Raw genomic sequence first — 18,483 nt, 5'->3', positions numbered from 1 at the left:
CTGCTTCCAGTAGAGGGTCACCTGTAAGAGCAGCTGAGGGAATATTGAGAGAGCTGTTTGTGGGACACCATCTTTGCACTCAGCTGATCCAGAGTTCCGTTGGACTCATCAGGTGACCACCTATGGGAGGTGTATGGCTAACTGGTCAGTTGTATGCAGGGCTGCCCTGCCTCCAGTTGTAATAGAGGAGGTGACACTGACCACATTCATTGGCTGCAACGTTTCCATTGTTTACAAAATATCTCCCTGCCCAGCGGAGCTTGGTCTTGGTTTGGCTCCACCATTTCAGCAAGACTTGTTGGCTCCATATTGTTATTGCAAGGGCAGTCCCACAACTGCTACTGGACTGTTGGTGGCATTGTACAGCGTTGCATGGCTAACAGGCCAAACAGCATCCCATTAGTATACATATGTACAGTCGCGATATGAAGTGATGTCGCCGCTCTCAAAATGTTTCGTACGGAAGCATTTGAAGGTAACGGAAGTGATGTGTATTTATTATGTTATAATGCTCCCTTTTAATGATAATCTATAATACGTTGTGATGCAAAACACGGTAAAATAACATAGTAGTACAGGTGACTCGATTTACACGAGTTTGGTTTACACGTATTTTAAATAACGCGGGGTCCAAAATCCAAATAAATGTTTAATTTACACGTTTTTTCACTTATACGCGATATTTTATGGAGTGGCCACCAGATGTCTCACGCAACTGGACTCACACGGCGCCGCGGCCTCACAGCTGAGCTCAGTTCTTCCCGCGCGCCACTTGAACAACAATACAGTACCCACGCTGCCACGCTACTCAAAAATAGGGGTAGGCAGGTACCGGTACTGACGGTACCAGCTATATGGTACGCTACCGGTACCAGACTGCTCGGCATCGGTACCAATACTAGCCAGTCGCTCATTTAGTCCCTCATTTCTTCCTCACACGAGTGAGGCTGAGACTGAGTGCCAGAGTGGATATCTCGGTGATATGGATATTTTCTCTCTCTCTCTCTCTCTCCACTGAATGAACTGAATATTTATTTTTCGATAGAAACCTACCTCTTGTTTGATTTACATTGTTATTGATTTACGCAACCTCTTCATGGACACAATACTCATGTAAATCGAGAGTTACCTGTACCTGAATTACAATTATACATTCATTTGTTTTAAAAAATGCGACTGCGAATGTCATGTGTTGTCTTGAGTACTGAAGACAACCTTGAAATGATTTTGTTCACGTCATGTGGTTATCTTTGCAAAACCGTTGTTTTACGTTGTTCAGATTTAGGCAATATATATATATATATATATATATATATATATATATATATATATATATATATATATATATATATATATATATATATATATATATATATATATATATATATATATATAGATATATATATATATATATATATATATATATATATATATATATATATATATTCTGGGTCATTCCATGAACTGTCTTCTGCAGTTATTAATACACAGGCACAGTATGACACGAAGCGAATGGACAGTTACTGGCATTACTTTGTGTTTTATTGATTAAGAAACGATCAAATAATAAGGTTTCACATTAAACACCTTTTATTCACTACGATGGCACTTCTTATAAGCATGGGCACTGAAATATATAGTAACATTGCTCAGTAATGATGATGAATGAAGAATGCCTTCATAGGTAGGGTTGCCATATCTGAACTATCAAAATTCCGGACGCCTCTACAAACACTCGACCATAGCCTAATGTTTGGCAACGCTGCGATTAGCCTACCTGCCCGCACCACGACCACCACCTCCATTTCAAAGCCATATATTCTTATATCCCCACCTTCCTCGATTATTCTATGGCACTTATAAGCTGTGGACATGTTCCACTGATCACCTCCAAGCATTAGAAGTCTACATGAAGCTTTTGTCATCGTTATATTGACCAAGAAAGGCAATGATGTTTGCGATCGGCGGCAAAGAGTGAGCTTGGAGTTACAAAACACGACTATTCTGAAGCTATTTATTCTTATTTTTCCATCTCCGACTATCCCTCGGTAGTTACAGGCTGTGGGCATCTTCCCTTGATCACTATCATGCATTAGAAGTCCACGGACAGCTTTTGTTATCATTATGTTGACCACGAAAGGCAAAGAGTGAGTCAGGGGTGAATAATAGGTATAGTAAAATGGTGCGCGGGCGATGACGTCATCATCATACGAGAGTATAAATTAAATAAATTACGCCATCCTAGTTTAGGATATCGACTAATAATGCATGTCCTATATATTGTGCATATGTTAGATTTATTGTTGTCAACAATGATCATGAAAAGATAATTTTACTCTCTGTTTGAGTAATATGTCGATATTTGGACTTCATTTGACTTGTTCCTTGGTGAATGAAAACACTTTGTGTCAAAATATTCAACAACTCTTTGTAAGACATCACTGAATATTTCTTTTCAGTTTTTTTCTAGTTTGTAAAATATATTTAGTCAAGTTATGATGAAGATACAGGAAAATAATGGTACTCTTGAAAATATATAACGATACTTGCGTGATAGAAAATAAACGTACACGACAAAATCACTTCATATCGCGACTGTACATACTTAAGGTCAGGAGATGCATTTCTGAGTGTATAGAAACTGTGTAAATATATTTAGTTCAATGAAATTTCATGGGGAACTTTGGGAATATACCCCAGATATCCGGAATCAGGGGTGCCACTAGGGATTTTGGGCCCCATGAAAAGAATCATTGCAGGGCCCCCAACACAGCAGTGAAAATTCCTGTTCTGGGCCCCTAGAATCCTTCTCCTTTTTACCCCCTTATCGGCGCCCCTATCCGGAATTGCCGCTTATCCAACACCTCTGAATTCATGCAGTTGCCAGTTACTAGGGGTTTTACTGTACTGCAGTTTTTAGTAATATATATATATATATATATATATATATATATATATATATATATATATATATATATATATATATATATATATATATATATATATATATATATATATATATATATACACACACACACACACACACACACACACACACACACACACACACCTGTCTCCCTGTATTCACAGATTCACTTTTTGTGGATTTCCCAAAAAATTCACAAAGTCGGCTCCAGAGGAATTTTCATTTTGAAGGTTAGTAGAGAATGAGGTGAAGGATAAGTTGGGGGATATAAACTATAGCTGTGCATGGATAAATTGCTCATTACCCTTGCATTGGCCTTTTGACCTTATAGTGGGTAAGAACCCACTCTTCCCAGGACACAGGGCCAGTATGACATTCAGGTTACCACAGTTTACTTTCCCTAGGTTTCCCCAGGTAGCCATTTGTTGACCATCCCAAAAGGGAGTATGAACAGCTTGGTGAACTGCATGCCGACTGCCTGCGCTGGGATTCGAACTTGGCCCTGCAGATTCATAGCTAAAAAAAATATTGTTTACAAAAGAGTGAAACGACTAATAACAGGGAGTCTCTGTATACAGTCACCACGCCTTTGTGGTCTAGTGTTCAGCGCGCCTGGCTACCTCTCCGTGGGCACAGGTTCGAATCCCAGCCTGAGCAGTCGGTGTGCAGCTCACCCAGCTGTTCATCCTCCCTTTCAGGCTGGTTGATAAATGGGTACCTGGGGAAACCTGGGAAAGGTAAACTGTGGCAATCCCAGATTTTACATTGGCCTGTGTCCCGGGGTAATTGGTTGTTGCCTACCACAGGCTCAAAAGGCCAACGCGTCGGAGATGAGCACAGCAGCCACAAGCAGCTAAAACGGATGCACCCACCTTTACCTTCTGTTATAGTTGCTGAAATCATGGAGACATACTAGAGCATTGCTGTGTTGATATATGATGCCAGAGTTGTGCCCAGTTTTTGGTGTATTTGCTCTTCATACTTTCAACTCATATTAACTGCCTGTGTAGTTTAGTGCAGACAACTGCAATAATTTTTGTGTTCATTGTGATATGACGATAGTGTCAGTAATCAGTACAATTTATGATTGAAGTTAAAGAAATATTTAACTAATGTACTACTGTTAGTGTTGAAAAATACTTTATTATGACCAAATTATTGTACCATATGAGAGAAAACAAGTAGAAAAGTTTAAAAACTGATTGTATTGATAATTATTCTTAGTCCTTCCTGTATAAGGCATTTCAGACTTATGGATCCATGAAAAATTATAAGAGTATGTATAGACAGGGGATCTGACTGGTTTTGAGGGTCATAAACACCATTTTATTTTTAAAACTATGGTAATTATTTGTTTTACAGTTTTATCAGACATGCTCAGCTATTACTCAACTTATTTTTTGCCTTTGTTAAATATATAATGCAGTTTGTTTAGCAACGCGTTCTTTTTCTACTAAAGCTTTTTTATCTCCAGGAATCTCCATGGGTGAGAGCAGCTCTGGATGCTCAACTCCTCACCTACTGCAGGTCCAGTATGACACTGCTGGCTCCCTCCACTCCCCATCCACAGTCCCCTCCTTTCCCTATCACTACCACCACCCATCCTCCTCACCTTCTGCTGTCTCCACCCTCCCCCCCTCGCCGTCCCCTGGTCTACCCCGCTCCCCGGTTCCCCCAGGCGCCGCACACTATTACCAACACTCCCCTCTCATGCGTCCCTCCTTCCCTGGCATGGTGATTAATGGCCAAGTCACCTATCTCCCTCGGGCATTTCCTCCTAGGAGCCAGCCTGTGTGGGTGCCAGGTCCTTCTGACATGGTGTGTGGTATGCCCCCTGCCCATCCCTCCAATGTTCCAAAATACTACATCCCCCATAACATGTCTCCTGTGCAGCATGATCCCCCAAGCTACAGTGAGACCATGTCCCAAGCCCCAACTGGAGCTGCTGCCCTGCCCAACATTCCTCAGCTCTCAGGGCTCAACATAAATTCCAACTCAGAGTCTGTGTACAGTGATGAGAGTGATTCAAAATCCAGTGTGGCAGGAATAACAACACACTCTATCATACCAACTGTCCTGCCTCAGTACCTGACCCCCCCAGCTGCAGCAGCAGCTTCAGTAAACGAACCTTTACTGCCCCTCCTCACTGAACTCAATAATGCAAGTACCACTTCTAGCTGATTAGTTTTGTCAGAAACCTTACTGCTGCCAAATATACTTTACAATTGTGATATGCCTCACTTAGGAATGTTAGTAACTGACATTGTGCAATAGGGTCAAAATATACCCCATGAAGTCAGAAGCGTCTGGGCTGCTACACTTGAAGGGCACATGAGTCATTAGGATGGAAAGTGAGAACAACACAGATAGCAACTAAAAAGCAATTGCAGCAAGAACACATTCGTCCATAATATACCTGTTCCAGCACTAAATGAAGTAGGTGAGTGAGATCACTGCAGCATTTATCTACTTCACCTCATTTGATTGGAAGATGATTACTTATTAGCAGGAATTTTTGCCAGAACTAGTCAGTAAGTGCCACAGAATCTTTTTAGTTTATGCTTTTCGTAATGGAATCCTAAGGACTGTTTGTCTTGGATAGTGTAGCTGATTATTTTCCATTTTAATTGTTATCACAAACCTAAGAGCTAAACAGTAGTGTGCTATTGTAAACTACAAAATAGCACACCACTTAATATTCCTTAGCCTGTAGGCCATGTCATCTGAAGACACAAAAAACAAATAATATCCATTCAGGATCAGCAGCAAACATACTACCCTCAGAAACTCCAAGAACTGGCTTGACATGTGCATAATGGAATCAGTGCTTGGTATTTTCATTTAATTTCTAGGAACAAATGATACAAGTAACTGCTTTGTGCTTTGTCCATGGGAGTCTTTAAATATTTATTCTTAAAAATAAATTAATCTATTGGATACTTGATTCCACGCCAGTAGCTTTTAGCAACACTTTGGCGCCATCACATCCAGTGACACACCGTTTGTAAGTACAGGAGCTGGGGTACAGTAAACACACCGTTTGTAAGTACAGGAGCTGGGGTACATTAAGGGGTCCCAAAACATCCTGCTTTGAGCTTCTAGAAAACTGGAACTGGCACTGCTCCTACTGAACGGAAATCCCCAGCTTTTTCCCACCTTGCTCCAAGCGACATCACACTTAATGATCCTAATAACCTTGATACTGATACTGGAAGTGAAGTCCACTTGGATGTCTTTTTTTTTTGGGGGGGGGGGGGCAGGATTCAACCTTCAACACTTGTATTTACATGCGTAGTTCTTTTTCCGGTATGTCACAACTAGGTAAATAGGCAACTAGGTAAATACACATGGGTGGGATCGAGATACAAGGAGGGGGAGATAAGCACTTTGGTCACAGTGCCAGCAAAGTCAAGCTGTAACTTGTTGATGCCTCTCTCTATCTCTCGCTTACACACACACAAACAAACAAACAAACATACGCACTGCAGGGAGTAGCAGTATCACATTCACCAACCTGGCTATACTGGTGGCTACGTCTGCAGCCGTTTGTTTGTGTTCGAATTGCGACGCACATTCGAATTGGAGGACAAAATTTGTTTGATAAATGTGTTCAAATTGGGAATTGATCAAATTGAAAGGTGTTCAAATCATGAGGTACCACTGTATTAGATGCCAGATTATTGGACTTTTAATGTGTGTGTGTGTGTGTGTGTGTGTGTGTGTGTGTGTGTGTGTGTGTGTATATATATATATATATATATATATATATATATATATATATATATATATATATATATATATATTGATAGAACAGTGTTGCCACTCATGCCATGGCTACTTGGTGCGACGAGCAGGAAATTTAAAAATCCTAAAAAAATTCTTACATGACAATCCATATAAAACCGAAACCGTACTATTTGAGGGACGACTGTGTGTGTATATATATATATATATATATATATATATATATATATATATATATATATATATATAATATATATATATATATATATATATATATATATATATATATATATATATATATATATATATAATAAGGGAGCATGTTTGGAAATGAAGAGATTGTTGAACCAAACCACTTTAGAGGAAGAGGTACCATGATGGAATTTATGTTCCTGTATTTTTTTAAATAACCCTACCATAATATTTGCTAGAATTTGTACAGATCATAAATACATACTCTATTATTTTCAAATTTATATATCTAAGAAACTATATATTTTTACAAAAATAGCTTACCCTGCTTATATTGTTCAAAATTGGTCTATTGTGTAATTAATTTGTATAAATTTATCAATTTTATAAAAGGTACTTGAAAATATGCCCAAATGCATATCATCTCAATGAATAAAAACTTCGAATTCAGTGGGTCTTTTTTTCATTCTAATATAATCCCTTGACAGCAGCTTTGGTCATGACAGGATAATTTTGTGTACTATCAAATTAATGCAGAAAGTAATACCTTTACAGTTCTGTGATTACTGGATATGTAGAAATGTGGCCTTGCATTGGAGAGAGAGAGAGAGAGAGAGAGAGAGAGAGAACACTGTTTCAGTGTTCAATTTGTCTTGCATTTCACGTGCCTTTTCAATCAGGAGTGGCCAGAAAGAGTACCACCTTTGCAGACAAAACCACTCATGTAATGCCTAACCCTACACCTCCATTTACACCCTCTGTAGTGTATGATGCCTTGCTGGACTCACTTTAAAAAAAAAATAATAATAATAATCTAAGCTGCTTAGCCTGAGCTTTGATGTCAAGAGTGGTAGAGCCAACATTTTACTTCATCAAAGCTGTAACAGCTCTCTTCTTTTCCAACCTTTCAGCCAGATGGGGGGCTTCAGATTAAGCACAACACATTTTTTTTTCTTCGGGGGAGCCCTTGTGAGTAAAAGCACCGAGGGGCTCTGGAACGCCTAACAGTGCCAGTGATTCGACTGCTGCCACTAGGGTCCACTACTCCATGAGCCACAACCCCTAGTTTGGGATAATTGTAGGCCATGGTGATATGTGGCAATGCACCACTCTACCTTGCTCCCAAAGTCATAAAAATTTGTGTTCCTTTGTATGTGCATCCCTGTGTGTGTGTGGGGGGGGGGGTATGTGCATCCCTGTGTGTGTGTGGGGGGGGTATGTGCATTCCTGTGTGTGTGTGGGGGGGGTATGTGCATTCCTGTGTCTGTGTGTATCCTGTGTCTGTGTGTATCCTGAGTCTGTGTATATGCATTACATATATGTGTCAGAATTACATATGAGAGGGCACACAACCTTCCCCCTCGCTGAGAGGTGAAGCCGCTGCTCCTGCCAGTCTGCCGCCACAGTATGACAGTTTGGCAGAATTACTGTGAATCAACATGATTACTTTTATATGATATTATCGAGGTACCAGATGATATTTTGGAAAACTGAGCATACCATCCTCTTGATGAGACATTGCTACATATTAACCCCTTCGCGCCAGATGTTCAAAAAGCCCACCTGGCTGATATACAGCGTGCACGGCCGCGCGTGGGAAACCTGAGCCGGCATGTATCTGCTTGTCACCTCCGTATATTATGCTGCTGAAAGCCCTCATTACATGTATCCCGTATTTGCAAAGCAGCATACACGACGAGTCAACATATACCTGCTATGCATAATATAAATTGCGTCAACGCGAAATAAAAAAAAGCGAAATAAAGAAAGGGGAGAAAGGGGCAAGGGGGAAAGAAATAGAGAAAGCAGATGATTGTGTAGAGGAGGAAGAATGTCGAGAAATTATCAGCAAATACAACTCTGTTATCATCAGTCAGAGAGCTGCCAGATACTCCTTTGTCATCACAGACAATGTATGTGTGTATGTGTGTGTGTGTGTGTGTGTGTGTGTGAGAGAGAGAGAGAGAGAGAGAGAGAGATAGGCAAGGATTGGTGGTGTTGGCACCTTGGTGTCTGGGAGAGAGAGAGAGAGAGAGGTGGGCGAGATGCACCGTTGCCAGATTATCGTACTCAGAGCCTCGTCTTTACCTATTTCTGAGCCATAGCAATCACCAAAAGACACCAATAATTAATTATTTTACCGATATCTATTTATATAGGCAGTTATTGGGGTCGAGGAGGCAGTTTTTGGGTCGGAAATCGGCAAAAATAGGAGGCTGAATACGGCAATCTGGCAACGTTGGCGAGACGTGATGGTGTCAGCGCCTTGGTGTCTGAGAGAGAGAGAGAGAGAGAGAGAGAGAGAGAGAGAGAGAGAGACAGCCAATGAGACTTCCTAATTTTAGACACAAGGCGGGAAGAAGGCGGTGCATACTGTAGCTCACTTTTTGTGATTGGTGGGAACAAGGATGGTGGGAGAAGCAATAGGATTTCAAGGACAGCATACGGCGTCTTTACTTAGTAACCAACACAAAGTACGGGACAACTCAATAGAAGAAGAAACAGAATAGAAATATGACGCCTACGTAGGCGTCACCGTATATGCTACTGGGGCTTCATGACGGCTACGCAGGCGTCATCATATTGAAAGGGTTAAGAGCATAAAGATATTACAGTAAACTATACCTAAAATAAGATTATGGCATCAAAATAAAATAGTACATAAACATTTTCTTAAAATATTTGCTACAACTCCCTATTATCCTGTAATTTTGCTTGAATTGAATTTTCATTTACAGTCTTGGAAATATCACACTTTTCAGATTCTGCTGGTATATGACATGAACACATGCAAATATATCCAAGTGGTAAAGGCTGACAAGAATGTAGAAGCTGTGCCTGAACAGATTCAGGAACAGATTGTTACCATGGTGAGCATCACTTCCTTTCAGCCATCCAGCAGCTGCTGAGAGCGCAGTTACTGTTGCAGCAAAATTTTACGTGTCAGACAGACAACTTTATGAGAGAGAGAGAGAGAGATGTAGGTATGTGATTGCTTAGCAACTCAAATCTCCCTCTCTCTCTCTCTCTCTCATAATGATCAGCTGACACGTAAAATTTGTCCTGCAACAAGAGAGGAGATATGAAGTTTCCAGTTGAGATTTTGAATTAGGATAGACCAAGAATTTTTATTGTTGAAGGGGACAGCTGTGTGTTACCGAAGGTTAGTGGATAGGTGTTTGGAAGAAACATCTTAGTCAAATTAGTAATGGTCAGGATTTATTTATTTATTTTTATTTTTTATTTTTTTATAGCACTTGAAAATGGGATGCGTCTTTGACACTGGCAAATACGGTTATGGTATGTTTTGATGGCAAAGGATGGTTATATATGGTATCATATTTTATTCTAAGTAATGAAAATAAATTGATTTGTATCTCAGACTAAAACTTCTCATGCTTAGACTTTAACATAACTACAGTGTAATCACAGTCACTTGCCTCAGGTTCAGGGTTATGAGAAGTCCTCTGACTGAGCTGAGGAAGTTGATGGAAAATCCTGCTGCTGTCTGTACCTCTTCAGGGTCTGTTGCGTACGCTTGAGAGCAATGTGTCCCTTCTTTGTTGTTCGCTGATGTGAAGTCTTAATCGTAACCTTCTTTTGGATGGTCTCCATGATATCCAGCTGAAAGGCAGAGAGTCAGACAATACATATAGCACAATGTGGTTTGTGGTGTGAGCTAGATTTTACCAGTATGGCTATTACATATTATATGAGCCCTATACTATCCTGATTTTCAACAAGTCTAGCAGGACAACTTTTTGATATTCTTCAATATGAGGTGCAAGTTTACAACCTTTCACACAGATGTAATATAAATGATCTGATTATTTCAAATGTAAAAGAGGTAGGCATTAACTTTATGATTCACAATGATCAGAGGCTCATCAATTGGAATAAACTATGAAAAGAATGAAAAGAATATATTACTAAGAATTATGGTGAATTTCATAACTGACTGTTTATATATTTAACCCATAGACAAACTTTCACCCTACCTGGTCTGGGATGTGAATGTAGCGCACTTTCCTCCCTCTGACATGAAAGTTCTCAAGCTTCATCGTTTTACCATTGCCGTCTGTGTACTTCGCATCTTGCATGTCTATGTTCATCTTCCTGAAACAACATTGAATCATGTGTATTAACTGAAAAAAAAAAAAATTAACTAAACCCTGACTGCTTACCCCGGTAGCAGCAACGGGCCAAACTTGTGGCTTTACCGTATAGCAGTGACGGGCCAAATTTGTGCCATGATATAAACCCCCAAAATAGATGATGCATAAACTGATCACAAATGCTTTGATATATATTATGAAATGGTTCGTGTGAGAGATGATTTTTTCTCATTTTTCTCGCCTAGAGGGACCTTTAAGAAACATGATCCTTGCTGCTACCAGGTTAAGTAGCCTAGGAACAGTAACCTGTCACCACCATATGTATGTGGACAAGAGGGAGTTGGGGGCAAGGGCTGTGGCAGAGTGGCTCCCAATTGTCTTCCTGGTGCTCTACATTATCTAAGCAGTATCCATTTGCTCTCAGGAATGTATGGACACAATGTTATATGAAACCAAAACCAACACGGTAGAAAGTTATGTGTAATACCAGTGAGGAACATCTATGGTTGAAATTTGGTAAATGCACTAACTCATATCCTAAACCAAAAATGACTTGTCTTTTTACCCCAAGAAATAGGTTCCAGAAATCTCCAACAAGTGGCTGAGTGGTTGTGCAAGCCTGGTGTCCTGGACGACCCAGGTTCAAGTCCCACCCACCACTACAAGCTGATAATTTTCAGTCATGCCAAGTGGTCCACATGCTATCCTCAAGACCACCTATCAACCCTGATTAACTTTCTAAAGAAGATAAAAGATGAACTCCAGGTGACAGCGTCAGCCAAGCAAAATGGTGCCACCATAAAACACTTGCCTGTGCCATAACAGGCTGGGACCAACCACCAGGCCTCACCAAGAAAGCCTATCAGAGCCATAGGCTGAATGTAGAAATAAAAAATAATAGTATTAATAAAAAAAAAAATCTCACACTCAATTGATTAGAAAATATCATCTTCAACCACTACAGGGCACAGGCCTTTCCCAGTGTCATCCCCCTTTCTAATGTTAGCGTACTCCATCCTGCTCAGGCAAATATGTGTTTAAAATTCAACCATTGGGTAGGCGGTGGCTGAGTGGTAGCGTGCTGGGCCCACATTCACCACGTGATGGACAACGCGAGTTTGAATCCCCACGCTACCACCTCGGATTTTTCAGTCACCACCGAGTGGCTTAAAACTACCCACATGCTGTCTGAAGACCACCCATCAACCCAGACTCTAGAGGAAACCGTCCAAGTGAATCAAGAACGAGTTCCGGGGGGCACCATGAGCCAAGAGAAGATGGCGCCACTATAAACACTTGCCTGCGCCATGACGGGCTGGGGCCGAACACTATCCAGGCCCCTTATGGAAGCCTACCGGCGCTATAGGAGTAGACGTAAAAAAAACTCTTCAACTGGTTCTTAGTCTGCCCTGACATCTACCATTCCTGGGTTGCCACTGTTTCTAGATCTGAATCATCATTGGGATATCTTCAACCTTTGTCTGTTCCTACCATGGTGCTCACTTCCTATCTCTACATGATACACATAGCAAATATCTCTCTATTCCTTTGTCTGTACTTCATAGCTTTCTCTCCAGATCTCTTGATGAACCAAGTTTCTGAAACATATGTTAGGACTGGCAGGATACACTTTTAAGGAATGTCAGGTTGCTATATTTTACTCTACTGTGTTCCCCACTCCTATTCTCTGTTTGATTTCTTTTTCATAGACTGGGTTTGCATTAACTGTTTTTCCTAGACAGGTCTATTTCTCTACTCAATGAAGTGTTTTGTTCCCAATCATATGTTGCCTGCCAACTGATCACAAAACATTGCCTCTGTTTCTTCTTATTCATCTCTAGACCTGATTTCAGATTCTGTGTACTTGCTCCATGATTCTTTGTAAGATGTCTGCAGGATCTGGATCACTGAGAAAGACTAAAGGTAAAGTTGGGGGCATACGCATTAGCTGCATGTGGTCTCAGTGCTCCTCTCTGTCACATTGGTCCTTGACTCTGTGGCAGGAGATAACCCATTATCCCAGGACACAGGGCCAATGTGACATCTGGATTACTACAGTTTGCCTTCCCCAGGTGTCCCCTGGAAGCTATTCATTGGCCAGTCCAAAATGGAAAATGAAGAGCTGGGTGGACTGCACACCGACTGCCCCGGGTAGGATTCAAACCCAGGCCCATGGATTCATAGCTAGGCATGCAAACCACTGCACCAAGTAGACTCATGTCTGAATCAAAGGTTGTTTAGGTATTCACCTTCAATCCTGATTCATATGATATCCAACTAATTAATTAAACACTTCAATGTAAGCCATTGCTGGGAAACAGGACCATTATAGGGCACTGTCATGCAGGACTAGAGCCCTCCTGAGGAGAGACAAGGAGAGGTATGTCAGGGGTCTTGCTGAGGATGTCGAGAACCATTTAAATGTGAATGACCTCCAATCTGCTTACCGAGCCCTGAAAAAGCTCTGCTCCGAGCCTCCCTCCCAGGTGAGTGCTATCCAAACAGCAAATGGCTGCCTCATGTCTGATATGGATGGATAGAGGGCTCATTGGGCTGAGTAGTTTGAGCAATCCAGGTGCTGGGTTGCAGGTGGTGGATGCTGATCCAGCCATCGACAAAAGCCTATCTTCTTTTAATAAGGCCGGAGAGGCTGTGGCAAAGATGAGGGGTGGAAAGGCAACTGGTATCTGTAACATAGTGCAGAGCTGCTCAAAGCTGGAGGTGAGGCCATGATCCACAGGTTGCGTGTGGTTTTGACTACCGTATGGCAATCTGGTACCATTCCTCCTGATTGGAAGAGGGGAATGGCCATCCCTATCTTAAAAGGGAAATGGAACCATCAGGACTGCAACAACTACAATGGTATTACACAGGTATTACAAGGTGCTTGCCCATCTATTGTTGACTCAGATCTACACCCAGCTGCTGAAGCTGCAGAGACCTGAGCAGTCTGGGTTAACACCTGGTAAATCAACAACTGATCGTATCCTAGCGCTTTGCTGACTGGTGGAGTGCAAACTTGAGTTTTGATACAGGATGCTTGTAGCCCATGTTGATCTCAAGAAGATGTTTGATTCCGGAAGGTACCCTGGGGTCTCCTACGACTACGAGGAATTCCTGCAAGGACTATTGGTTTGCTGACTAGCCTGTATTTTGGAATTTGAGGTGTGGGGGAGAGAGGAGGGCTTGTCCAGCTTCTTTCCCATGAACACAGGAGTAAGGCAGGGCTGTGTCCTTGCCACATCACTCATCAATACTTGTATGGACTAGGTACTATGTAGAGTTGTGGACCAGTCATTGTGGAGCATCTGTTGGCAATATCAGGGTCACTGACCTTGCTTTTGCCGATGATGCAGTAATCCTTGCGGAGTCGCTGGAGGTTCTGGTGATGGTTCTCAGGGCACTGCACAAGGTGAAGCCCTCGAGACTTCAGGTCTCCTGGGCTAAGAGCAAAGTACAGGTGTTTGGAGCCTTGCTAGATAAAACAATACAGTCTGTTCATGCATGTGGTGAGGACATTAAGATCTTGGAAAATTTCACATTGTCATGATTTCATTATTCAAGGAATAGCCCATGGAAAAATACTGCGGGAGTGACCGCCATTTTGATTGAGAGCGGAGGAAAGGCGGGAAACCAGGCAGGCGGGAAACAGCACCTATTTCAAATCATATTTGTTATTGCTGCCAAAGCTGAATTATGAGTGGGACGCATGACCCACTATTACCGTGCATGGTGTTAGGTTATTAATAAATAATAAACCATAGCCGTAGGGCATTTAGCGTAAGTGTTACACAGAAAACGAGATGTAAGTGTGGCGAGAGCTGGCATCTTGACCGCAGCCAGGGCGCTAAGGATTGTGGGTCTTGCCCGCTTCCTGCGCCATCTTCCACCCGGACTCCAACGTGACTAGACGTTCCTCACCAATCTCCCACACCACGTTGTTCATCGTGGTGGTCTTTCCAGCCTTGTAGTATCCACAAGTCAGTGAGACTGTGTACTGCTGGCAAGGGAAGCCCTTGGGAGGTAAGGAGGGCATGGCGTGTTGCAGAGAGGAACGAGAGAGGATTGAAGGACTCCAAGGCTCCAGACCATGAGGTAGATCAGGTGTGGCTCCTGCATCGCCCACCTACAGTTAAGTAATCTATTTGCATAGGATGTTTTAAGATAGATAGCTAGGTTGCTGTGTGCCTGGAATTAATTCATTATTCCTTATTTTCCAGCGAGTTTCTTTGTTGCTTTAAATAAACTTAAGAGCAGGTTCATCTGGTCTTTGCTTGTCCTATGAGTAGTGTGACTGGTCATATATATATTAATTGACTAGAGGGGCTGTGAGTCTGAGAACTCAATTTTCAGATATTTTATTTTATATTTTTTATTGCTGAGAATTTACGGGATTTTCGGAAGTCCAGACCTTTCAAGAACCCCACACACATACCTTGATAGCGTATTTCATAACAATGGTGGGTCTCACCAGGAAGTGTTACAGCGGATTGGATTGGCCCACGGTGTTATGGACTCGCTTAGCACGAGTATGTAGTGCTCTTGATACTTGTATAGAAGGACAAAAATCTGAATCTTCAAGTCATTTGTGCTCGGTCTTATTCTATGACTGTGAGACATGGACACTAAATAGTGATATGGAGAGATCAATTGATGCCTTTAGTAGAAAGTGTCTACACAGAATCATGGGACATTGCTGGAATGACTTTGTGTCACACTGGCAACTATTCTGTGGGACTGACTCGACATGTTACCTGCACAGTCCGTCAACATCAATGCCGGCTATTCAGGCATGTGGCACGCTAGTGACACTACCCAGGAGCTGACCCTGGAGGTAAAGAGGGGAATAAGGAATAGTATTATCCTGCCAATTCTGTCATATGCATCAGAAACGTGGGCATTGAAATGCGGCATAACAATCAAAATGAGTTATATAAGAGGTGCGTATGGTGTGTCAGGATGGGTTGGAGAAAGTAATGAAAGCGTGTATGAGCGGTTTGGTATGGGTGCGACAGCGAAAGGAGTGGAGTGTGGAGTGGTGGAGTGGGTGAAGCGTGGTGCATCGAGATGGTTTGGACACGTGATGAGAATGGGGGAGAATGAATTCGTGAAGAGAGTGTATGAGGGAGGGATTGAGGGAGGGTGTGTCAGGGGAAGACAACCTGTGAAGTGGATCAACAGGGTGAGTGAGTATTGGAGCAAGAGAGTTGGAAGTAGCAGGACTGAATGTGCTGAGAGGGAGTGCCAGAAAAGGGAGATGGAGACACTTCTGCCACGGCCACTCCCTGGAGGGAAGTCCCCACAAGGGAGCAAGGCATTGGAGATAAAGATAGATAGATAGAAGATTAGAAAAGGTTTAAAATGTTGTTTGAAGAACAGACATTTGTTCAAGACCAGTTGTTGCAGGTTGGTCTGTGTTAATTTGTACTGTACAGAAAATGACCTTTTGTTTCACTTGAAATTACTTTACAATTGCTTATTTTAACTAATTTACTTTTAAATATGAAGAATAGAACTGAAAAACAAAAATAAAAATAAATAAAAACAAAAACCCAATAAAACCCAGAGGGTTGGGTTTGGAAAAAAATGATTATTCCAAACCTTGTTTATAACAAAACTGCAACTAGAACACAAGCATGTGACACCATGAACTTTGGCTCAATATTAAAAGAAAACCTGTTTTTTTTTTTTTTTTTAGATTTTAATCAGTTTAAAAATTTCAATATTTATGTATGTAGAACTCATTTATAATTATGATATAAAACTATATTTTCTTCTGTAAAATTTAATAATGTGTTAAATATAAACTCAAAATAAAAAATATATAAAGTTTTTTTTTTTTTTTTTGGGGGGGGGGGGGGGAGTTTTCTGGTGGTGGATTTTTTAATGCCAACCCTGGTTCCCGTGCTTCCTGGCAAGATTACTGCTAGATCTAGCAGACATCAACTTGCTATCAAGATAGCATCCCATAACAGCAGCTCCCCCATAATATTCTTGCAGTAGCTCCTATAAGCAATTTACTGGAAACAGCAATCATAGTTGAACGAAACATTTACAGAAGGTAAGAAGATGCAGCAGAGGTGATACGGGACACTGGCCACTCATCAGGGATGGAGTGAATACAAAAGTTGTGTATTCAAACACAAATACTTCAAATTCCAACAAATACGAATTTGAATAAACTGAAATGGCCTATATTCGAATACGAATGTGAATACTTCTTGAAAGTATTCATGAATACTTTCTACTGAAAATACCTTCTTGACGTAACTGGCTACAGCACTGTTCTAAAATTATGCAACAGTAAAATGAGCTCATGAACACTGACTCATGACTGGTACCATTATTCAATACAGGGATATCACACCTACCTTAAATACAGCCCAGGGGGCTGGACTCGTAAGGAACAATGGCTGATATTTCTGATAAAAAAAATTAAAGTACGTATTCATCAGATTAATCACAGAATACGAATACTTTTACATTGTATTCTAATGCGAATAAGAATACTTTGATTTATATCAATAATTATTCGAATACGAATATGAATACACCCAAATATGATATTCGAATATGAATACCGAATACGAATACTCCATCCCTACCACTCATGTAACTGAAGTGTCCTTTGTTTGCACTGTCCCCCTGCCAACACAACCTCCGGCACAACGGCTTACTAGGGTGTTTAGCTAAAGCCGCCATCTTGGAAAATTTGGTAGCTCAATTTCATATTGTTGCACAACATTGCGTGGCTAAAGGGTCAACCATATGCAAGAAGCAACATGTTATAATATTAGCAGTTACAAGTCACTATTTTAGCAGCCAGCAATAGTAACTCCATTAGACTGTGTTATGAGAATCCTTAGAAAAGTTTGTTTCGAGCCCTTATATTGCTGCAGAAGATTAGGTTATCAAGTTATTTGAGGGCTATTTTTTTTATAGCAACAGAACTCTTTATAATACTTTTTTCATTTCCCAGAATCATTTTTGAGTATTACTGAATAGGCTACAGTTCTTTAGGCATAACTGAACACCTTTCCCCTTAATTGCATAAATAAAGTAACCACTCTGCAAAGCTTTACCAGTGGGACTTGCTGATTGCTTTATGCTAATATATTTTAATATATTTCTTTTTTAGATGAATCTTCTATAGTTTTTTCATCTTTGAAAAAAAATCAAATTGAGTTTTTCGACCTCATAAAATTGCTTCTTCCATTATTCTTTTGAACAGATGAATACATTTTACAGTATGCTGACAGGTAATGAAGTACGTAGTGGTATGGTCTTATTATTTATCTTAAGTTTAAAAACATCTGCAATAATGGTGGCATGCAGATGGGGGTCAGAAAGTGAATTTTGACCTAGCCTATATGGAATCAGTTTTCACCCTAATCGGTTTACAATTGTCCTGCCTTAGCTTAGCTCTTTGAATACAAGCAAAAACATGAAAACTGATTTCTGGATAAATTTGATAATTTTCAATCAGAGGATTCCCCAACTTGGTTA

The 18,483-nt window shown here is 40.9% G+C and overlaps 2 protein-coding genes across 7 annotated transcripts in view; one reads left to right on the top strand and one right to left on the bottom strand.

Annotated features, from left to right (window-relative positions):
• Nucleotides 1–5,940, top strand: part of LOC126985105 (uncharacterized) — a 34,693-nt gene extending 28,753 nt beyond the window's left edge. For both annotated transcript variants that reach the window (XM_050839562.1, XM_050839564.1), the window contains exon 15: nucleotides 4,401–5,940. In XM_050839562.1, coding sequence (XP_050695519.1) covers nucleotides 4,401–5,107 — 707 coding nt within the window. In that variant the 3' untranslated portion in view covers nucleotides 5,108–5,940. The remainder of the gene's footprint in view (nucleotides 1–4,400) is intronic.
• LOC126985106 (U7 snRNA-associated Sm-like protein LSm10) overlaps nucleotides 1–18,483 on the bottom strand; it is a 28,256-nt gene that overhangs the window by 4,011 nt on the left and 5,762 nt on the right. For 4 of the 5 annotated variants that reach the window (XM_050839565.1, XM_050839566.1, XM_050839568.1 and 1 more), the window contains exons 3-5: nucleotides 10,861–10,978; nucleotides 10,303–10,486; nucleotides 9,299–9,925 (exon numbers count right to left, since the gene is read on the bottom strand). In XM_050839565.1, the coding sequence (XP_050695522.1) occupies nucleotides 10,316–10,486; nucleotides 10,861–10,978 (289 nt within the window). In that variant the 3' untranslated portion in view covers nucleotides 9,299–9,925; nucleotides 10,303–10,315. Of the gene's footprint in view, nucleotides 1–9,298; nucleotides 9,926–10,302; nucleotides 10,487–10,860; nucleotides 10,979–18,483 lie in introns of those variants that run through there. The other variant, XM_050839567.1, reaches the window with a different exon arrangement.

Source organism: Eriocheir sinensis, chromosome 58 (genome assembly GCF_024679095.1).
Source record: "Eriocheir sinensis breed Jianghai 21 chromosome 58, ASM2467909v1, whole genome shotgun sequence".
NCBI lineage: Eukaryota > Metazoa > Arthropoda > Malacostraca > Decapoda > Varunidae > Eriocheir > Eriocheir sinensis.
This window is presented reverse-complemented; position numbering and strand designations above follow the sequence as displayed.